This window comes from Daphnia pulex, chromosome 5 (genome assembly GCF_021134715.1).
Source record: "Daphnia pulex isolate KAP4 chromosome 5, ASM2113471v1".
NCBI classification, from domain to species: domain Eukaryota; kingdom Metazoa; phylum Arthropoda; class Branchiopoda; order Diplostraca; family Daphniidae; genus Daphnia; species Daphnia pulex.
The window spans coordinates 2,775,127-2,797,528 of NC_060021.1; the positions used below are offsets into that span (position 1 = coordinate 2,775,127).

General features: G+C 40.3%; 7 protein-coding genes across 9 annotated transcripts; 6 read left to right on the forward strand and 1 right to left on the reverse strand.

The window, feature by feature from the left end:
* Positions 1 to 1,201: 1,201 nt before the first annotated feature.
* On the forward strand, positions 1,202 to 2,684 carry LOC124193931 (tubulin-specific chaperone D-like). Its single transcript, XM_046587909.1, has 7 exons — positions 1,202 to 1,246; positions 1,329 to 1,589; positions 1,649 to 1,815; positions 1,878 to 2,016; positions 2,078 to 2,272; positions 2,340 to 2,553; positions 2,621 to 2,684. Exons 1-5 carry the CDS (start codon positions 1,202 to 1,204, stop codon positions 2,252 to 2,254), a joined length of 789 nt encoding a protein of 262 aa, XP_046443865.1. The 3' UTR covers positions 2,255 to 2,272; positions 2,340 to 2,553; positions 2,621 to 2,684.
* A 528-nt stretch (positions 2,685 to 3,212) lies between these two features.
* On the forward strand, positions 3,213 to 5,842 carry LOC124194040 (tubulin-specific chaperone D-like). The gene is made up of 9 exons (XM_046588051.1): positions 3,213 to 3,346; positions 3,407 to 3,512; positions 3,581 to 3,767; positions 3,829 to 4,359; positions 4,429 to 4,556; positions 4,624 to 4,775; positions 4,840 to 5,026; positions 5,093 to 5,356; positions 5,435 to 5,842. The coding sequence occupies exons 3-6, from the start codon at positions 3,593 to 3,595 to the stop codon at positions 4,630 to 4,632; spliced, it is 843 nt and encodes a 280-aa protein (XP_046444007.1). The 5' UTR covers positions 3,213 to 3,346; positions 3,407 to 3,512; positions 3,581 to 3,592; the 3' UTR covers positions 4,633 to 4,775; positions 4,840 to 5,026; positions 5,093 to 5,356; positions 5,435 to 5,842.
* On the forward strand, positions 4,694 to 5,732 carry LOC124193932 (tubulin-specific chaperone D-like). Its single transcript, XM_046587910.1, has 5 exons — positions 4,694 to 4,698; positions 4,840 to 5,026; positions 5,093 to 5,356; positions 5,435 to 5,485; positions 5,562 to 5,732. The coding sequence occupies exons 1-5, from the start codon at positions 4,694 to 4,696 to the stop codon at positions 5,730 to 5,732; spliced, it is 678 nt and encodes a 225-aa protein (XP_046443866.1).
* A 512-nt stretch (positions 5,843 to 6,354) lies between the features above and the next one.
* On the forward strand, positions 6,355 to 7,095 carry LOC124194042 (histone H3.3-like). Its single transcript, XM_046588054.1, has one exon. It carries the CDS (start codon positions 6,355 to 6,357, stop codon positions 6,787 to 6,789), a length of 435 nt encoding a protein of 144 aa, XP_046444010.1. The 3' UTR covers positions 6,790 to 7,095.
* A 130-nt stretch (positions 7,096 to 7,225) lies between these two features.
* Positions 7,226 to 10,686, forward strand: LOC124194041 (serine/threonine-protein kinase/endoribonuclease IRE1-like). Of its 2 annotated transcripts, none has more exons than XM_046588052.1 (7): positions 7,226 to 7,842; positions 8,027 to 8,315; positions 8,393 to 9,107; positions 9,173 to 9,620; positions 9,699 to 9,843; positions 9,910 to 10,162; positions 10,308 to 10,686. In XM_046588052.1, exons 1-6 carry the CDS (start codon positions 7,800 to 7,802, stop codon positions 9,923 to 9,925), a joined length of 1,656 nt encoding a protein of 551 aa, XP_046444008.1. In that variant the 5' UTR covers positions 7,226 to 7,799; the 3' UTR covers positions 9,926 to 10,162; positions 10,308 to 10,686. The 2 variants fall into 2 exon arrangements, with proteins under 2 accessions (XP_046444008.1, XP_046444009.1); XM_046588053.1 differs by having other exon boundaries at positions 9,699 to 9,839.
* Positions 10,687 to 13,372: 2,686 nt separating this feature from the next.
* Positions 13,373 to 14,161, forward strand: LOC124193933 (speckle-type POZ protein-like). Its single transcript, XM_046587911.1, has one exon. It carries the CDS (start codon positions 13,373 to 13,375, stop codon positions 14,159 to 14,161), a length of 789 nt encoding a protein of 262 aa, XP_046443867.1.
* A 2,434-nt stretch (positions 14,162 to 16,595) lies between these two features.
* Positions 16,596 to 20,990, reverse strand: LOC124193616. Of its 2 annotated transcripts, none has more exons than XM_046587529.1 (3): positions 20,856 to 20,990; positions 16,841 to 20,677; positions 16,596 to 16,726 (listed from the first exon to the last, which is right to left on the reverse strand). In XM_046587529.1, the coding sequence occupies exon 2, from the start codon at positions 20,618 to 20,620 to the stop codon at positions 16,919 to 16,921; it is 3,702 nt and encodes a 1,233-aa protein (XP_046443485.1). In that variant the 5' UTR covers positions 20,621 to 20,677; positions 20,856 to 20,990; the 3' UTR covers positions 16,596 to 16,726; positions 16,841 to 16,918. The 2 variants fall into 2 exon arrangements, with proteins under 2 accessions (XP_046443485.1, XP_046443484.1); XM_046587528.1 differs by having other exon boundaries at positions 20,831 to 20,980.
* Between the last annotated feature and the right edge of the window lie 1,412 nt (positions 20,991 to 22,402).

The window sequence follows — 22,402 nt, forward strand, 5'->3', positions numbered from 1 at the left end:
ACATTCTCTTTGTTGTTTTCGTTTAATTTTCCAATTAATTTGACTTCTACAAATTTCAAATCAATCTCGTGTCTTCATTTCGTTAAAGTTGTAAAACTTAGTAGGTAATAATTAGAAAATGTTATTTTTTCCGGGTGTGGGTACGATTAATTGGAGTTTTCTTATGAGGGCAACGTACACAAGATTTATATTAATCTCTGTCTTTGTCTCTTTAAATTATTAAAAAGTTTGCGATTTGATGTGGGTGGACTCTGGTTGGACGTGGCGATCCGGCTGTAAAAGAACCAACACACACATGCATGCACACACGCAAAGTTTCAGCCCGCAGACAAAAGGACAGAGCTATAGAAGAGCGGACGAGAACAAATGGTCCAGTTTTGTTCTGTTGCCAGTAGGGTTATTACTTATTATCGAGCTTCCGTGTGTTGACAGGCGACAGGGTAGAGTATCGCGGATGTATGTAGATGTAGACTAGGGCGGATGAGTCAAAAGCGGTAAAGGTTAGAATGTCATAATCCACTGAGAATTTTCTATTCTGTCTACATCACAGCTTGATTTTATTCGACAATATTTACCGAGAAATCGAACCGGAGAGCGAGCAAAACTTCTCGTTTTATTTTGGTAAATTAATTCGTAAAATATTAAGAGATTTTGATGCTTTTGAAATATTTATATTTCCCGAAAAAGTTTTGTTCATTAATATGAACAAAGTTCACGGCTTCACGCATCATTTCTTCGTCCAATTAGACATTGTTTTCTTTTTTTTTTACAACTAGTCGAGGTTAATTTCCCGAAGGGATTTAGGGTGAGGCATTTTGGGGTCGGTGGGGTTGGAGGAAAAAATTCATGAAATTCGCCTGCTAAGCTCAATAGATGGCTTTGGAGATGAATGAAATTCGCCTGCCAAGCGCAATAGATGAATTTTGAGTTTTCTTAAGTTACAAAGAACTAATTCGGGAAAGAATTTTAAGGATTAAAATTACGGATAAAAATGTTCTGTTAACGTTTTCATGCCATAGCATTCCATTTTTCGTAATTATTAAATTATTTAAAAAATGAAAAAGAAATAAACGGCAGCCACAATTCCAACTTGGTAAATAAAAACAAAGCAGACGACTTAATCTCGTACCTTCTTCTTCTTTGACAACTTTTTTGAGAAATCAAAAGGTTAAATCTATTGCCACGAAATCCTTTTCGCAAAATGACTCTTGACGTTGCAGATGAGTGCACCGAAAAAGAAATCGATGTCATTTGACTTGGGTGCTCAAAAGAATCATTTACTGAGCACTCGGAGGTTGAAAAACTCATTGACGAACTGAGGACGTCAGCCGTCAGCCCAACATCAGACAAACCAAACGGATATTCGTTTAGTGGAGAGAAACTGGCAAAGGTTTTCGTTCATTCTAGATCAATACCAAGAGCAACTACATTTGATCGATTCACACCTCGATGGACTACTCACTAAAATCATCAACATCATTCGAGAGGAAGTGCTGGATTATGAGGTGAAACATGTGGCCTTCCGATGCCTCTACTTTATATCGAAAGTCAGGGGCTACAAAGTTGTAGCAAGACATCTTCCTCATGAGGTAATGTACTATATAGATTTTCCCTGTGATCTAATCGTCTAAATCAAAATTCTTTCTAGACTGCCGATCTGGAGCCTTTGCTACATTACTTGGAAAACCAAGACCATGGTGTGCAACTAAAATGGGAGACTCATTACAGCTTGTTTCTCTGGCTCAGCATTGTAGTTAAAATCCCATTCCACCTTCAGCGATTTGACACCAGCACTTCAGAGCCAATCATGGAAAGGTAAGAACAAAATTAAACAATATTGATGTCTTTTGAATTAAGATGATTAAAATTTCTTTCAGAATTCTGAATGTCTGTAAGAAATACCTGGCTGGGACAACAAAAGCTCAGGACATGGCCTTTTATGTATCGGCAATCTATCTTACAAGGCCTGATGTCAAAGATTCCTATCTACCAGGATTCATCAATTGGGCTCATGAGGTTTGCCCTTTTTTTTTAACTTGAAAATAACTGTCAAGCTTACTGTTTTCATTTCCAACAGGTTCTTACCAAAGATAGTGCTCAGTTCAAAAAAGGAGTTCTTTCAACGTTGGCCGGCGTATTCAAACATGGGCAAAGAGAACAAATGATGGAGCATGCACATGCTGTGCTGCGTACAATCCTGACGATTAAATTCCAACCGTCAGAATTGCTTATACAGTTAAGAAACCGTTGGTGAAGCTGACGCAGCGAATAGGTGAGCCCCTTTTTCGATTCATTTAGCTGGAAGTAATTAAAACGTTTCATGTATTTCTGAATGGCAGGTTTGATATTCTTGAAACCTCGAGTTGCCTCTTGGAGATACCAGCGGGGCAGCAGATCATTAGCTGCCAATCTGCAACAGAGCCAACCCGTTGAGACTAAAGCAGCTATTTCGGTGAATGATGAAGATGACCACGATTACGACGTGCCGGAAGAAATCGAAGAAGTACTTAACGAGATCCTGCAAGCCCTCCGAGACAAGAACCGTGAAGTCCAGTACTGAATTTAAATCGATTTCATTTTTTAAAGCATTCCTTTGTCATGAAAATCTTATTTTTTACAGGTACTCTGCAGCAAAAGGCATTGGGCGGCTGACCAGTCGCTTATCAAAGAACTTTGCCGACCAGGTTAGCTTAATATTAATATGAAGACGTAATAATAATCAGCCTTATTCATTGTTGTTGTGTGGCTTACATTCAGTAATTCATGTATCTCTATAGAAAACACTGAACAATACTATTATTATTACAACGAATTAATTATTAATCAGGTAATTGAATCGATCATGGAACTTTTTTCGTCCTTTTTAGTCGGATATGGCCTGGCACGGAGGATGTTTGGCTTTGGCCGAATTAGGTTAAAATTGTCTTGAATGTTCAAGCTTATATCTGATTGTTAAAAAACAAATTGTCTCCCTCTTCTTCATTTTTAGCCCGTCATGGATTGCTGTTGCCCCAGCGATTGTCTTCTGTCTTGCCTTTTATGGAGCAGGCCATGCTGTACGATGAGTTACGCGGTAACTTTTCCGTTGGCTCGGCTGTACGTGATGCCGCCTGTTACCTCTGCTGGGCCCGATCCTACGACCCGTCTCTGCTCCAGCCATTCGTCCATCAGTTGGCTAAAGCCCTAGTCATCACCACCGTGTTCGATCGTGAGGTCAACTGCTGACGGGCTGCCGCTTCTGCCTTCCAGGAACACGTCGGTCGACAGGGCACTTTTCCTCACGGCATCGACATTCTGACCACCTGCGATTAGTTCGCTTACGTAAAAATGCCTATCTCCAACTCAGGTGAGTTTCATTCTGTTTCAAATTCATTTCATTCTGAAAACAATTCTCTTCTCTCTCCAGTCTTTTCGTGGCGCAATACGAAGAGTACCGGCCGCATCTCATCCAGCATTTAGTGGATCGTAAAGTCATCCATTGGGACACGGTTATTCGACAGCTAACATCTCAGGTATGGCATGGTGGTGCAATTGAACTTTGCTCATTTAACTTCAGTTGTTAATCAGAATTTTTGTTCAGGCCTTGCATCAAATGACGTTCCTCGATCCGGAGAGTATGAAACTGATTCTTTCTACTCAGATCCTTCCTCGCTGCACAAATCCTGAACTTTATTTACGGCACGGAAGCATTTTGGCCAGTGGCAAAGTCATCAGCGCTCTTTGTCAAGTGGCAAAAGACCATCAACGTCGTCTGCCAGATGAACTTGGTCAGTTACCGCTGGTCATTTCTTACTGAATTATTTCTACAATGTTTTCACGATCCTTTAGGTGATGCCGCGATGGAATCCATTACCCAAACTTGTATCGACATCCTGGAGGAGCGTTTCTGGCGGAGTTACGGCGGCGATCCAATGCGCATAGCCGTTTGCCATTTCATCCAAGATCTAATTTCGGGGGGTTTCCCGTTGCCAGACGCTGTAGTCGACCGTTGGTTGAAGGCGTTACGAGAGTGTCTCGCTTCAGCCGATTCAAATGTCCAGCAATCGGCCATCAGCGCCGTCACCGCTTTGATTGGCGAATACTTCCGGCATCAGCCAGTGGAGAAACTCACTGCCTTGTTGAACCATTTCCTACCCGAGGTGACGAGCAACAACCAACAGGCGAGAGTAGGAAACGCACTAGCCCTGGGCTCAATGCCTCGCTTCCTCCTCACCGTTTCCTTGCAGAAAGTCATCCAACTTTTGTGCACCTGCGCTCTCATCACCGACAAGACTCTCCAATGGGCCGAATCTCGAAAAAATGCTCTGACAGCTCTTTCGCTCGTCTGCACAACCGTTGGGATCGCCCCATCCAGCCCAGGTAAAATGACAGACGGCCTCATTTTCATTTATTTTGAGATAAGTCTCAATTTTATTTATTATTACACAGGTGGGGTTGATCAAGTGACACTGGCCGGAATATTCCGCACATTCATCGATGGCTTTGAAGATTACACGGTGGATAGCCGTGGAGATATTGGAGCTATCGTCCTTGAATCGGCAATGTATTCTATTCAGGTTCGGTTTAGAATTCTTTTATTTCAAATAAAATAAATCGAAAGAAAACATTTGAATATTTCTACAGGTTGTTTAGGTATTGACCAACACCTCGCAACCAGACCTACTTGAAGCTGACCTGATCCGCTCCGTATTGCATGCGGTGGCTAAACAATCGACGGAACAAATCCGTCGTAACCGGTTGTTGGCCCCCAACTTCTTTTCTTCTCTCGTCTACTGGTACTTACAGAAAACAACTTAATTCTTAACTATAATACCTTTAACGAATTGATGTTTGTTTTAGTGATCCCACCATTCCTCACATTGAGCAGTTGGAAGAATTGCGTTCCATCATTCCACCGCCTCCGCTGGACATTTCGACCGAGAAGGAATGTTTCGATTTGTGGATGAAGGTGATGCGACTCGACACTTACCGCAAAGCCGTCATCACCGGACTTGTTTCCAGCATCGGCAGTCTCACGGATAGTTTGGTATGCATTTGCATTTATTAAGCAACACCTCGAGTATTGCTTATAACCTAACTTGTTGTCTCGCAGGTTAAAAGTTACAGCGCTCCATTCATGAGTTACCTCCGCCAGTTGGTGGCCGAGAACAAATTGGATGAACTGAATTTGGTCACCCGGGATATTCTAAACGTGTTTCAAGAGAATTTGAATAGTGTCCGACTGATGCCGTACATTTTCAACTTCCTGGACCATCTCTTGTCGTCCGGATGTTTGGATTCCGTTTTCAAATCCATGTCACGGTCGCTGTTGACCTTGATTCGTACTGAGATGACCAATGGCGGTAAACCGTTAAAAGTATTCATTTAAATTAAATTACGAATTTAAATATTTAGAAATCTTATTTAGACTGTTGATTATCATCTTTTTTTACAGTTGTTGATATCGTCGGTGGATTTGTACTGTCACCTACTCAGAGGTGATCAAGTGACGTTCGATAAATCAATCATTCACCTGTTAAATCTGCTAGTGAATCGGTTCCCTCGCGTTCGTAAAATCACAGCCGTACGAGACGCTGCTGACTCTGACAGATATTAGCCCGTCGTTGGCCAATCACCAAGACGACATCTTGGCCATTCCCAGCGACACTGACTGGGACGAAGACGTCGAAGCTTTGAAGCCCGTCAAGACTCAGCTTCGCTCACTTTTCATTCCACCGACTTTGAATCCTTGAAATTCTTAGCCTTTCATTCAAATTATTTGCTTATTTAAAATTAAATAACCACCCAAAATTGTGTCAATCATTTATGGGAAATACAATTTCGATTGTTTGGCTGCACTAAAGCTGCCTTTTTTGGTGAATCGCAAGTCTTGCCGAGCGGGGCTTTGGGCTTACTGATCAAGCGTGATAGCGGTTTCCTCCGAACACCCAGCAATTAAACATTTCAGGTTTTGAAACCAAGGACAGCAACTCCCGATGAAATTATGCGACCTCTATCGGGAAACTCGCGCGCACAGCAAGAGATCGGAATTACTAACACAACCATACAACAATATATACAAATGACATTTTACTTCAAATCCACAATGAATGAAAATATCTGCCCTTCGGGAACCTCTCCAAGGAGACTAGGCGCATTGGTAGCAGTTATTGTTTTCTTTTTTTTTACAACTAGTCGAGGGTAATTATTGCCGCATCTTCAAACGCCATCTAGCGATAGCATTTTAAAGCCTTTAGCCAAAAATAAGTAAATAAATAAAGAGAAAACGTTGAGGTGACTGCTCGCCCTTTAAGAAAGGAAAACAACTGTCAGCAACTCGGAAACTTTTTGCAAATAAGAACTCATTCGATTAAAATGGTACGAGAAAAGCAAACTGCTCGTAAATCTACTGGTGGTGCTGGCCAACTTGCTGCCCTTGCCGCACAGAAGAAAATCAAAGGAAGGCACTCCCAACGTATCGCCAATCAAAGTGGCTTGAAAGCTGAACTTTTGAAGAAAAAGAAGCATCACTATCGTCCTGGTGCCCTGGCTCTCAAGGAGATTCGTCGCTACCAAAACTCGACCAATCTTCTCATACCGAGAGTGCGTTTCCAACGACTTGTTCGCGAAATCTCGAAGGACTTCAAACTGAACTTGAGATTCCAGAGTGGAGCCATTGGCACCTTGCAGGAGGCCAGCGAGGCATTTTTGGTGGGCCTATTTGAAGACACCAATCTGTGTGCTCTTCATGCCAGTCGTGTCACCATCATGCCCAAGGATATTCAGCTAGCACGTCGCATACGAGGATAGAAATTCAAAAGCTTGTCCAATTACAAATTCAAGAAGATGATTCAAGAAAAGCAGACTATCCCCAACATTTTATTAACCAAGAAGTAAATTCATCTGATTCACCCTAGTTTGTATTATAATTTTAACTCCCATTTTTGTTTATCAATGGAAGCACATTTCTGACATTAGAAAGCACTGTTATGGCTGTTTGATAGCAGACAAACCTTTTATTGTGTTGAACTTGTTCCTCAATTTTGTATGCGACTGAAACAAATGAATTGAACAATCCAATGTTTTGGTAGGCAATAAATAAGTTCAGTAAAATAATATGTAGTCAAAATCTAGTCTATTATAGTCTATTGTAACTAAAACTTCTAATAATTCATTTTCTTCTTTTCTCAAACATTCTTGCTTTGCACTCATCAGAGCGTATTATTAAATCACAAAGATAAGCTGGAACATCCACAAAAATGGCATTCAATCCCCCATGAACTCCTTTTGTGAAAGAATCATTTAGATTTATAATTCTACTCATATTTAACGATAGTTTCTCATCGTTGTCTGCGTCGTCTTTTACCATTTAGTATTGTCAACTTCACGTTCCTTAAATCATCGTCAACATAATAGATTGAAAAAAAAGTGTAGTAGATTTCGTGACTGCTGACGACGACAAAATTGTCTAGGGGTATCAAATATCATTTAGTTATTATGAGCCGTTCTGTCGTTCCCTTTCGTTAGTGTCGCCGGGACTCTGAAACCGCTTAGTTTTATTTCCTTATCTCGTGAACTCGACTAATGCAATGCAGCCATAGGTCGAGAAGAATCTGATGGTCAACGGATATTTATCGAGATAGCGGTTCTCATATCGTTGGATTTTTCAAAATTTTATTGCGTCGTTATCAGTCGTTATGTTCCCTCCTTCTTTTGGCCGAACATCCGTCTAGTAGGCGTCTACACATTGAACTAGTTCTAGTCATCATAAGTTTAGTTTCTGTTTCAGTGCTCCTTAAACAGCTATCAAACGAAACTAAATGGCCGAGGAAACTGAGAATGAACGAAGGCAACCACCAGCAGGTATAACAATTACAAATGTTCTAATCTAATCTAAACTCGTGGCGTATTCAAATGTATACATTTGAATACGTGTCGTCAACCACATTCGACACGTGTGTGGAATGTGGTTGCCACTCACACACACACACATAAGTAAGCATTTCCCCAGTATAGTTTCTTAATCTGATTTTCTTTTTTGTTTAAGGGTGCACGCTGAAAGAAATCGAACCGAATCATCGAGTCAAACTTAAATGTTGTCCATATCATATGCAAAGTAATAAAAACGGCGAAAATGATTCGACCAAATTTAGTAGCATTTCACATGGCACTTTTGAAAGTGAGACGCTGAAGGTCTTTATCCGAAAATCTGAAAGAGCAAGGATGAGGGATGGAGATCTTGAAGTCATTCGGGATCTCGCGGCTCTTCGACAGCGACCGAATTTGCAAGAAAATTTCATCCGCTACTTCGCAATGGAAGAAGACAGAGACTTTATGTAATATGTCGCAATACGTCCCATTAATATATTCAAAGAGTAATCTAAAATTCAAATTAATTTTCAATGCTATACAGTTACGTCATCACAGAATGGTGCATTTGTTCCGTGGAAGATCTGTACGGTACCAGAAGTAATGAGGGAACCAATTGGATTGGAGAACAGATTTTTGTGGAAAAAATCAAGAAATCACTAGGACCAAAACAGATCTTATGGCAAGCCACAAAAGGACTGGAATATCTGCACCATTTGAAATATGTCCACCGAAACCTGAAGCCGAGTAACTTTTTGATCGCTAAAATTAGCGACACGGATCAGCCCGACGAGTACAAGGTGAAGCTGTCAGATTTCTCTTATAGTAAACAACCAAAGGAGAGTCCAATAGTTTCTGGCCCGAGAGGATCGAACGGATGGATCGCTCCCATTTCGGAAACAGGAACGATAAAAGCGCCAGAGGATTATGTTGCAGATGACGTGTTTGTCCTCGGATGTTTTTTTTACTACGTTTTGACCAACGGACTTCATCCTTTCGGTAACAACTCGCAAAGAATCAACAGTAATTCTGATCCGGTGTATTGTGCTGCGTGGAATCCATCTCTGCAAAAGCAAAACGAACAAGCAAACTTTCTTTTGAAGCAAATGATCAAGTTCGATCCCAATGAAAGGTGCAGCCTCATCCATGTCTTGGATTCCCATTATTTTCTGCCGGATAATTATTACAAACTTTACGACATACCCGGCGGAGTCAAACCGGGAATCTGCGTCATCTTTAACCAAGAAATTTTTGATGATGTAAATAATTTTAGTGGTTACACTATAAGTAAAATTTATAATAATTAATTTTTTTTAAATTTCAGCCAACAAGCAATCGAGACGGAACTGAACGTGATAAAACAAGATTGACAAGGGTATTCAAGGCTTTGGGATTTGACGTGGAAATTTTCGAAAACTTGAAGAAACAAGATCTGTTATATTATATTGAAGGTTTAAGATCACGGGATTTCTCCGCATACGCCAGTCTCATTGTTTGCATGCTCTCCCATGGAGATGAGAATGTCGTGGAAGGAACCGATGGAAAAAGTTTGAATATCAACGAACTTAAATATAAGTTCAACAGTAACGATTGTCCTTCATTGAACGGAAAACCCAAAATTTGGATCATACAAGCTTGCCAGGGAACTGAAAATCAACCACCTTTGAGGCAGTCTTCTCACAGAAGGTCCGCATCACGATCGAATTTTAGTACCGACGATAATCACCCATCAGGACCGATTCTAGGATTTCAGATTAGCTACGAGCAAAAAAGTATTTGATTCATGACTACATTTTAAACTTAATTGCTCAAGATTTCACTCGATAACTTCTAAAATCCTTATTACATAGTAACCTTTGAAAGAACATCCACAACAAAGACAGAGGGAAATGGATCAGCACAAGAGAATTTGAACAATCGAGCGCCTTTTATGGATTTCCTTGACATCAGAGCCTCTATTCCTGGTTTCCATGCTTACCGATCTGAAGATTGTTGGTCTGAATATCTTATTTTATTTTTATTATAAAAAATTAACAGATATTTATGGATATGATGTAAAAGGATCTATTCTGATTAAATACCTTTGCGATGAAATGAAGAAGGAATATTTATGCGAGAAAACGTCGCCGAATAAAGAATCCAAGGACTTAGAAGGCATCCTGAATAGTGTGCAAGATATTATAAGTAAGGAAACATTGACATCCAAGACAGAATTTGTAAAACAAACTATTGTGAGAAATGTTTCTCTAAATCGCCGGATAAAATTTAAAAAGAGCCATTTACCAGGAAAAGTGACTTTACGTCAAAATGACAGGTATGAATGCCCATTCGACAACTTCTAACAATAATAATAGGCTTTTAAGCGTCCTTGATATTTTCTAATTTTACTATTATTTTTTCCTTGGTCATGCATATTTATACTTACGGTACGGCTCCCGCACATCGTTGCCTAACCGCAGTCGGGACGAAGTACTCGACAGAGAAGTCCATCAATATCGTCATTGGCCAAACATTTTTGATTTACTTACTATTTGGTGGGATTACGTTGCCCGCATTGTCTACCGATAACTATATTTTATCTGTTTATAACCGTATGCCAGTGATTCAGTTTATTTACTTTTTCTTGTTATTTCAGTTCAGTTTAATTTTACTAAAAACTTTTAAAAATTTGTGCGTTTTACTCGATGATGGATGGCTTGAGAAAAAAAATTCCTTAGCTATTACATTATGTTGAAGTAGCTAATATTTACGTTTATAGCACATAATCCATGTAATTCCGTCGTAAACGCAAACGTGCGGGAAATCTAATCGATCTAATTAAACTCTATGTATGTTCAAGTTTTACAGTGTGTACATCTCAATGGTAGAGCTTCCGACTGCAGATGTGGTTGTCCCTGGTTCAAACCTGTGTGCCCCCACTGCCCCCTATCTGTTGATTCGAACCTGTCACGACAATCTTAAACCATTCATTTTAATTGCACTATGCGCTGCGGTGCTCTGACACTATACGTTACAAGTAATAACTTGGTCGATGACCGGAGATGGGAAACTATCTCTCCTCACACACATTTCTCATCTAACCTCACAGAATCCCAAAGGCCTTTATTTCAAACAGCCGGTATTCAGGTTTAGGCGTACATAAGGAATAGGTTACACATTTACCCACATTTTTAATCCTTAACATAGCTATATTTTCCGTAGCCTGCAATACCGAAGACAAAACGAGACCGTTTATTCCATGTTGCATCACGACAATCCTATAAGCTGCTTGTCTCGACAACCATTCTGGCTATTAAAAATATTGTCGCCAGGCTGAATAAAACACCCCCTCGATCTATAATCTATAATGTTCGTGATATTCGATCAGGTCGAATATAACAATATAAATTCTAAGGAAAGAGGAAGGTTTATCAACACGCAGGGACTATCCAATTGAATAGGGGTAATAGTCTACAATGATTGTTTTAATTTGTTTTTGTTTTGTTTTTCTAAAAGAAATAAAATAGCGGACGTCTGTGAGTCTGCAATGCTGTAGTCTCACAGACGCCTATGGAATAAATGAGCGAAGCTGTAGCCAATAATATAGTATAAAAAGTGTTCAAAATACACTTTGCTCTTCGACAAATATAATCGACAAGCTATGTAGGTGCCGGTAACCCGACCAACAGGCCCCATGCATGCAGTCGACTTATGCAAGAGGGACGACAGAACAACTACAGTGCAAAAATTATTATACCATGCGAGCCTTTATTTGCTTTCATTCGTGAGATCTGAGATGTAATAGTGCTGGGAATCGTCCCTGACAGTCCACAAAAACACGACCACTTAGATTTTTACAAAAGATATATTTGACCAGTATTTGACACTAGAATTGGGAAATGTAAGCAGCCAATTAGGCATGCAGGTTGCAGAAACCAAATGTTTGCTTTCGGAATAAAAATATTGTGCCCTACTTCCATTTTCCACAGCCTGACTGAACTGCCCGTGCCCTTATACTCTTTTTTTTTTCCTTTTTCATCGCTTGCCCTTCTCCGCCCCTTTTATTTCCGTTTACACATTATATCTATTATGTAATAGTATGCCAGCCTATGTTAACCAATTAATTTTGGTAACCGAGAAGCTCCCATTATTCTTTTTATTTTCTTCTTAACCGAAATCCAACACATAGAAGCTCTTGTTGAGCTTCAGATATAGACTCGGATCAGCGTCAAAAGCGTGTTGCAATTAACCTACCATGGGGTGTCGATCCTTCAAAAAACAATAAAAAAAAAAAAAAACAAAAAAAACACGAACATTTTAGGAGGATATAGTTTCGGATAGTTTCCATCTGCGAGTGTCAATCTTGGTGTCAATGCCCGGAATAAATCGTCGATCAAGTTCCAGGAATCATCAAGGGGCAGCATATCATCAAGGGACTGAGATCTGGCCGGCCGGTTGCAAATCAAGCCTATATCTACCGGAAATAATTTCAATTGCCATATTCTCGAGATAAAATCTAAATTAATATTTATTTTTAAAATTATTATTGTCGATTATTGTTGCCCAAATTATTACTTAAGAGTTCGGACTGTAGAGTGTAAGTGTAACCGGGTGTAAGAGAAAAGGCAACCCCATTTTCTGGCCGTACATCCAGTTTTATCTGCTTATAAATTAAATTCGTACGTAAGTACCCAACTTAACAATTTTTTTAACTCGTTTTAACTCGAAAGTATTGAACAGTTTTAATTTACAGTATGGCGTAAGTAAAAACCGCTCTTGAAACGCAATGAGTAGGCTAATTATAGTCATCAGCCTACAATTGGGATTACATTTCAAAAAATAAAAACTGTTTAATGGTTTTTAATAACTTGACAGACGTTTCAAATCTCGGTGCAGCTCATCACCCCTTTATGGTGAAATAAAGCGAGATTATTATTTTCCCGTCTAAATTAGGTTAAAAAAATGCAGCTTAAGTATTCCCCCCCCTCCCAGATGTCATAAATATCAATAGGTGACGATTTCTTACCCCTCAAAACGTCATCAGCCATGACTTGCACAGCACTAGACTTCTATCTTCCTATCCCTCGCGCTCTAGGCTTCCAATCAAAATATTGCCCAAAACAATCTCTGAAACGTTAGGGCTACGTAATGTCATGATCGTTTGGACTACGTTAAGATTTGCTTTCTTTCTTCATTATTCAACGGAAATCAGTCAGTCTTTTCCACTCGTTAATACAAACGTGACGTGTATCGACGTATCCTGTTTGTGTAATATTCTACTTTATTAGACTAGTTCTACTCAATAAGTAATCGTAATATACGATAACGTATCATGTCATTCACATGTTTTTCTCCGCACGTGGCACAAACTGGAAAGGCATCGTTTATAATATCCTGGATTGACGAAAACCCCGCAAATCAAGATTCCCATCGCGAGAAATACGGCACTTCTACCTCAATCAAAACTTATTTTGGACAAGTAAACCTAAATTTTTTTTTTAAAAATTTCGTGAATGAGTGCTGCGTTCTTGTAATGGAAATGAAAATGGATGTAAGAGATAAAACGTCTAACCTTAACAAGCTGTTAGTGAGCGTTATGGCCACAAATGACGGCGTTGAAAAGAAAATGAAATTCCAAGAAGGAAAGTGGACAGTGTCTTGGGACACTCCATTACCTGCTAAGTGCAGAAAGTGCGATGAGTGGCCAATGTATAGAAAGCTCGATGGGGTGCTTTTTGATATTTGTATTGATTTCAACCCTTTACGTCATTTACAAACATCAACGAAAACAAGATCAACGCAGCATCTTTTGAATCTTTTAAAAAACCCGGAAGGCGCTGATGTCACTTTCAATTTCGGAAATCAAACTCCTCATCAAACTTTGAAGGGACATTCACTAGTTCTCGCTGCCGGTAGCCCCGTACTGGCAGCTATGTTCCAGCATAATTTTAAAGAGATGAATGCGGGAAAAGTCGTGGAAATTGCGGATATCAATTCGGAAGTATTTGCGGTTGTTCTCCAATTCTTATACACTGGAGAGGTTGACTTGAAGAATGCGGATGCAGCTGAAGTGATGGTGGCAGCGGACAAGTACGCCATCGATCCGTTGAAGGAAGAATGCGCTTCCTGTATGTCGGAGAATTTAACGCTGGAAAATGTTACTTCCCATCTGGTGTTGGCCCATCTCCACAATGTACCGACGCTCCAAGAAGCCACCTCGGATTTAATTGCACGAAACGCGAAATCTATTTGTTCAACAGAAGATTGGATGGGAGTAATCAAGGATTATCCTGAACTGGCCTTTGCTGTCGTTCAGCGCATAGCAAATTTCTAAACGAACATCGTTGAATCGATTTGACACGAATAATGTGAGATTTAAATTCTAAACATTTGATGTATCACTATCATTTATTATTGACCTAGATATTTTGTTTTCCTTTTTCCATTTTGATTATTTTTTGATTCAGTATCATTCATATCGTAAAATTTGTGTTATAATAAACCAAGCTGTTATATGCTGTATCTATATTCTCATTCACGTTTACTTTGTCTTCTGAACGCACATTTATTTCCTCTTCATTTCGATTCGAAATACGGTGAGACCAGCGACCTGTTTTTCGTTTTGGGTAAAAAAAAGGACCATTTACTTACTTACGCTAGCACTATCTTGCTTTAGCCACACGCAGTAATTAATTCAATACCGGATTTCGTATACTCCTTAAAGACCTATCGTTCCTAATATTACCGTACGAGGACTCATGCGACTTGTGCACATTTGACGGTAAGGTGATTTTCCTCCAGTAAAGTAGCCCCACAAACTTTACGCTGTTATCATTCTGTTCAGTATTGAAGATGGTGTAAACCAAAATGAAGTTGGATAATTCAAAATGGAAAGTTTCCTTCAGTATAACGTAAAACACCAGTGTTACAAAACATCTCATTCTACGATTGTGGTGAAAAGAGAATCGAAGCATGTCCTCGATAACCTTCGGAATATTTTTATTGAAAAGACACTGGCTGACGTTACATTTAAGTTTAAAGAACACGAAAGAACAAGTATACCCCGTATTAGACCTAATCAAAGCTCGCACATTGCTCGTCGCATTCGGAAGCCTCGTCCTTGCACCATGTTCTAAAAAAATGATTTTAGAGATAAGTTGGAAAAAATTTGGAAAAAATATGGAGATCAAAATATCCAGCCCAAACGTTTTCGAACATCTTATTCGCCACTTTTATAACATAGATGATGGCTAAACTGCTAGCCGCTCCGAGAATGGATTCTTTGAAAGAGGAGTGCTCGTTGCGTCTCTCACGAACTCTCAACGTTGGAAATGTCGTACAAAATCTCGTCTTGGCTCACCTTCACAAAGCTCCTCGATGCTACACCATCTAGCTAGTACTTCGAATTTCACGTCGAAGACTGCAAAGCCTCGGATTTTTGGTTGGGCGATGGAGTGAGGTACTATCTTTCGCTCTATGAAATTGGTTCCTTTACGGTCCCTTCTTTACATCGTTCAATGTAATGCGAAAAAGTTAAACGGAAATCGGATGCCAGAAGAAATACAGAAATTTTATTCTTTTAGCTTAAAATTTTGAATTTTCGTCACAGAATTTAAATTTTATCGAAAGAAAAGTTTTCTTATATGTACAATATACTCAGCTAAACTGTAAAAATTACACAGGCTGTTTCTTAAATTAAATATGCACGTAAATAGTAGGTACCCACCTAAGAGTATAATCGAGCGAAAATATTGAACAGTTTTAATGTCCTAAATGGCGTAAGTAAATGGCTAAGTAATTAGTCAAATGATAAATCCGAGTGAAATGTTTGTATTTTCCGTTTAAAAAAAAGTTAGCTAATAAGGAAAAAAGTAAACATTGCGAGAGAAAATTTCTTTTTTTCAGTTTTGAATTTCCCTTTGCAGTTGTCTCTTGATGGTCGGTAAATCACGAAAATAATTTGGGGGAATTTTAGGACAGGGTTTGAGGCCGTATTTTTGTGCGATATATTCGTTGTACTTGGCCAGAATGTACTCGCGCAAGGGCAATTCTTCGTTGATCCGAGGATCTTTCCATCCGTAAAACACTTTGGCATAGTCTCTGAATTTATGAATGACGTTTTCGTCTTCGTTGGGAAGACGAAACGTCTCGTTTTGTTCATAAGATTGACTACACGTTGTTGTTGACAGTTCAAGGCTTTTCGAACAATGAACGCCAGCAATACCTGCTGGTTGATGGATCGCATCGTGGGGCGTAAGTTTGGTGTCGTGATTGGCCGCTTCGATGCACAAGCTATTACACATTGTGCAATAGGCATCACATCGTGGAAGGGCTGCCGGATCGTTCAAGTCTTTCATGTACTGGACGACTTTTGGGCCCAATCTCTTGGCGAATTCTCTCTGTTTTGGAGGAAACTTTTGCTTTTCGATAACTTGTATCAATTTGGAAGTGCATGCTTCCAGAAATTCCTTCTTTTCTTCTTTGTCACAGTCTTGATATTCATCTCTGCAATCAATCAAAAATGCCGAAGCTAATAGTTCACTCTGCAAGTAACCATGTAGAAACTCGGTTCGCAGTTGACCGACAAAATCCTGTGCCCTTCCGCTGTCGACTTCCAGAGTTGCTAGGGCCGCTTTCTCGATGGCTTGTGTCACGTGACTTGCGAAACTTCTCCATTCTTCATCGGATCTGGGGACCTTTTCAGCGATCAGTCTCTGGAGCACGGTTTGGTACAGCCGCTTAGGTTGATCTATGTAATCAAGCACTTTATCAACTTCCTTCTTCTGGAGCAAGTCAATCAAATAGAGGTCCATGTGCTTTTGCATAAATCGGGCGTCGTACAACCAACGCTCATTGCGGATTGCTCTGAACGTTTTCAGCACCATTTCCTCTCTGAATGCTAAAGATTGAAACAGATATGAATTGATAATTATAAAACTAATTTCTTTATTTTAAAAATCGAAATCAATAATATCACTAATATCGTCGCTATTAAAATATAAAAAGTGATTACCTGAAACAGCGACCTTCTCCAAGGTTCTTTCCATGGTGGCGACAAAAAGCTTCGAATTTTCCAAACCTTGTGAAACCATCACGAAGTATTCACGCATGCATTCTTTGTCAGCTTTGAGTTTATAGCGAACACGGAATTTTCAGCTTCCCACTCTTTTTCAATATATTGCATCAATTCGACTATGAGCGTTTGGCCGTAATTGTGCATCGCTAGTACCTCGGAATAGGAGGAAATGTTTTTTGAAGTAATTACCGCGTCCACATCGCTGATTACGTTGTAGACGATGCTGTCGTCATAGCACATTTTGCCAGCCGCAATTCTGTTAACGATTGCGTAGACAGATTCGTAACATAAATCAATGGCGTTTCTCGTTATTTTCTTTTCTGTTGGTTTTAAATTAAGTAACTGGGAAAATTTCATTCCCATTTTTTCCAAAAGTGTTGGATTACCATCGCAAGTCCGACCATCTACGTGGGATTGTCCATCACCAGCAACCGCCATCATTTCAATTTGCCTCGTTTTGATCACGTTGCTGTTTTGATAGACCTTCTTGATTTCTTCTGGTATGTCTTTTGGAGGGAAATGTTGCTGAACCTCAAGCAAAATTCGAGCGAACATCTCATCGAATTTTTTATTTTTGTCCTTTTCTGTCCATTCGGAAACGTTTAAATTCGTCGACTTGAAGAGCTCGTTGATTTCCTCGCGCATTTTCTTCTTGTAGCTTTCCACGTGATGCTCGTAATTAAACAGCGTATTGAAACTCGTTTTCAGACTAAATTTCCAATTCCGCTCCTGGCCTAATTTATTCATTTTCCACAATTCTTCAAATTGAAGACTCCACTTTTCACGGCCTTTTCCTTTCAGAATCTCTTTCACTTCAACGTCCAAACGTTGTTCGTTTGGCATCACTTGATCACGCAGTTTGGCCTCGAACGACGCCAAACGAATTGCGTTGCTCATTTCGTCTACCGGCGCTGAGCGGATAGTTTTACCTTTTTCTTCGATCATGTTCCTCTTGATACTTGCGAACGATTCGAGATAGGCTTCTGCTAATTTTTGCTCAGCTTTCTTGTACTCGGATTCCAATTTGTCGAACGTGATGCGCTCGACCACCGTGGCGAAATTGAAATTGAAATTGGCAGAGCCGATGCACTTCCAAACTTCTTCTATGTAGCCGGAAAACTCTTCAATCGACCTACTTTTCCACGATTGTCCACTCTCGTTGTTGACGACTCGCCGATGGATGTGTTCCCGGAACTGGATGAGAGCTTCTCCATACGCAGCATCTGGGACGTCTCCGGGGGGTTCGTATTCTTTCTTGACGTTTCCAAGAATGCAAACGTCACTGCAACCAGCAGATGAACTGGATGTGTCAAGATTGAAATTTCCAAACGGACTCTCTGATTTCAGATTAGTCAAATTTCCAGTCAATTTCTGGACTTGACTAAAGGCCTCGTGAAGGGAAGTTCCCAATGTTTGAATGATATTGTCCAATTTATTCTTCTGCTTTGTGTCGATCCTGTTGTAAACGAAGAACATCCTAGAACTGAGTCTGCCGCCATTATCTTCTGCCAGTTTCGAACCCTGGTAGGCCAGCAGAACAATCGGCAGTATTTCTTTAATGGCCGCATCGTTCTCACCCGGCGTGACTACGATGGTGGCGTCAGCTAGTAAAATACTCAAAGTGGCCATTTGATTGTCGCGTTTTTCACTACCGCGCAGGCCGTGATACTCTGGTGCCCGAGTCCCCTCCGTGTCCAGCAACAAAATGTAGTCGTACTCCGGACGACCATCGACGGCCAGCAGCTGCATGTTGACGCCTCGGGTGCATTGGCCGACGCTTGTTCTCATCTGGATGCCGAACATGGTGTTGAGAAGGGTCGACTTGCCACTGCTCTGGACGCCCATTACGGACAAGACAAAGATGCGCTTCCGACTAGCCTCTCCGATTAACGAGCTCAGTTCGTGTAAAACCTCCGTCACCCATTCCATGTGGATCATATTGGAATCGCCGTCGAGCAGCTCAAGGCAGAATCCGTCCAGTAAATGTTGAGCGGCTAGACGGGGAATGTCCTGGATCGTCTCCGATCGCCTTTCTGGTTCCATGGCCGTGTAAAGGTGACTCAGTTCACGCCATAAATGCTCGATATTGAGTATGCTCTCAATCAAATCGATTTTAGCAGAATAAAGTTCGCGTTTTAATGACTCTAGAGCATTTTCGTTGTTTTCGCGAGCAAATTCCTCAGCGGATCGATTCAAATTAGAAACTTTGTTCGAAAGAGGAACGAGTTCCCACTCACCGCGTTCGGCCAGTTCCTTCTCCAATACACGAAGGGACAAAACCCTGGAACAAGAATCTTTGTTGGTAAGAAGACCAAGAAAAAGTTGCAGTAAGGAATTATTTTGAACGTGATAAGTGTCGGCACGGCGCTTGTCAATGCAATTTTTGATTTTTGCATCTTCGCGTAACTTTTCTTTGGTCGTGTGGTGCTCCATTTTCGCCTCTTCGTGTTTTGCCTGTTGCCGGAAGTTTTTCTGAAGCACAAATTCCTTCGTCTTCATTTGCCCAAGGTTTTGAACCGATTTGGCGATACTCGATTGGATTTCTGAAGGAGAAACGCATTCCAGAGCGCTGAATCCATTATCTTTTAAAATGGGAATTTCGTGCAACGTTGGTCGTTTTTCGTCGGTGCATTGATCTTTTACGGCTTTGATCACACTCGCTCTCAACATGTTAAGGGTTTTGCCTGGCAGCTGGCCGTCGATGCGCAAGTGATGATGGGATCCATTTACTTTTTGCATTTTGTAGCGCATCTCTCCGACCGACGGTTTCCAAACGCAGACGAAAGGGACCGCATCCAGTCCAGGGACAGAATTTTCGGCTCCGGTGGTCGTCTCTGAGTTATTAACCGTTAAAAACTTTTGACTTAAACTTCCCTGTTGTACGGTGGAATTCTCAATCAACAAGTAATCGGCAAAGCGTTGCAGAAATGGCCAAAGCACAAGAAAATCTCCGATGACGTGAATGACTATGATGTGCTGTATTTTTCCAGAGTTGGCGCTTTCCACCAACACGCATCCGTAGCCGATCTCAGCTAACAGTGAGTTTTGGGAGACACTGCCGTTCGATAAATCGTGGCGATGGAAACTTTCAATGTTGAAAAGATTTTTGAGGATCTCGCTGGTCTGGCTTTCGCATCGCTGCCGACAGGAAATGACAGCAACACGCAACAAGGTCTTATCCTCACCCAGACGGACGTTATCGACACCGGGCAGGGAGACGTGCCTCAGTAGGTTTAAATGGTGCTTCTTAGAATCGGGGATGAACAAAGGGATGGCCGTCCTCCTCTCCAGTAAAAGTCGGAAAATCTCGACGGCACCAGTTGCGTCAAATTCGTCAATCAGCTGCAATAACGTATCATACATGCTCCTGATGGTGTGGGAAGAATCCATTTCCCAAGTTTGATTGGACATAGCGAAGTCTTCTTCCCCCAGCACGCTATCAAAAAGATTGTCATTGTTCTGTTCGGTAACATTACAGTTCAGTGCAAAGCGAAGGCGATAGCGCAAACAGTTCATTAAGATAACCGTAGCTTCTTCATCCTTCTGCGCTTGGTGACTGTCAAAATGCCTATCAACCAGAAAGATGGCGTAAGGTTTTTTCTTCTTAGACCTAATGACCTGTTGTTCGTTAACCCCTATTTCGTTCTTCATCTTTCGTTGTCCTCTACGTCTTTGTTGTTTTCTTTTTTGTTTCGGTGGTCTGGAAGCTTCTTCCATATTCACAATTCAATTCTTTGCCGTGGGAATTTATTGCTCTAGTTTCAAATTGCGTCACTGAAAAACCCAAAATTAGATAACGAAATGAATTTTATTTTTTTACAAAAATAAGCAACAAAAAAAAAAGACGCGACGTAGTTTTGATAAGGTGACAAGTGGTTCAGTAGTTAGTATAAAAAAAAATTCGTCAACAGCGAGAGCTTCACTTACAAAAAATTAATTCATAGTAGGCTACCTTTTCTCAGTTGTCGGAATAGTCAAACTTTATTTCACAAAATATTACAACTGATTTTTGCACGACGACACTCCCGAATGGTACATCTAAGTTTCTACTGAAGAGAAATGAATGATGAACCTACCAATGATTACCAAAACCTCGAACAAAAATTTGGCTATCGCTGATAATCGCTTAGAGACGCCGTTGATAAAGAGAGCCAAGTTGTTTATCGTGTGGTGGCCAAAGATTCATGTTATCGCGTCCGCAGTAGTTTTGACAACTACAGTACCTACACAAAGTTTGGAAACACGACGAGTGTTTCCGCGCTTTCAACACGGCGGTTTACGAGCCAAAGTGTTCCCTTTTTTTCGCGATAACTCACGTTTGAGTTATTGCAAAGCAAATCTAAAAAAATCCTCTTGTTGAGGAAAGAATTTCCTTTCACCATGATTTTTTGCAAATTTTAGTGAATAGAAGTTTATCCCCAAACTCTTAGATGTAAGTTTGGAAACATCGGCGCGTTCGCCATATGTTTCCAAGCTAAAAAGTATGTTACTTTAAAAATTCTAAAAAATTCAAATATGAAAATTATTACTTGAAACTTGCACAAACGGTAGACGACATAGTCGTCTACATTTGGACAAAGTTTCAATTTTTTTTTAATGAAACGCTGATTTTTGCCGTTTTTTTTTATTAAATGTTGATTTTTCTTCTCACGTCGCGTGGAGCGTATCCTGCCCCGGGAGAAGAATAGAAGAGGGAAAATCGCGGGAACCCTTTGTTCTCCCCTATTGTCTTCCCTCTATTCTTCCCCCGGGCTAGGATTTCGTCCCTGCGCCACGAAAATTAATCGGCATGTCTTCTTTAAAAAATCGGCAAAAATCAGAGTTCCATTAAAAAAATTTGAAACTTTGTCCAAATGTAGACGACTATGTCGTCTACCGTTGGTGCAAGTTTTAAGTCATAATTGATATATTTCAATTTTTTATAATTTTTTAAGTAGCATACACTTTAGCTTGGAATCATATGGCGAGCGCGCCGAGGTTTCCAAACTTAATATCTAGGATTTCGGGCCTAAACTTCTACTCACTGTGATTTGCAAAAAATCATGGTTAAAGGAAATTCTTTCCTCAACAAGAGGATTTTTTTAGATTTACTTTGCAATAAATCAAACGTGAGTTATCGCGAATAAAAGGGAACACTTTGGCCCGTAAGCCGCCGTGTTAAAAGCGCGGAAACACTCGTCGTGTTTCCAAACTTTGTGTAGGTACTGTATAATAGATGTTTCTCACTCTATTATGGGACGATGACGGTTGGGATTGGAACCAAACCCTATTGGTCTCATAAAGGAGTGAGAAACAGCCATTTGTCGAGAAATGACGGCCATTTTTCTTATTGGGAAGCGTTCATAAATTATGTTCATGACTTCGTCACGTAACAAAGGCAAAATCATATTTCCCTGTGTCAAGTTAAACAATTCGGAAACTGAATGCTAAAAATTAAAAAATCTAGTTAATATCAAAATTTCGCAAGATATAACCAAGGGCTACATTGTGAAAGGATAC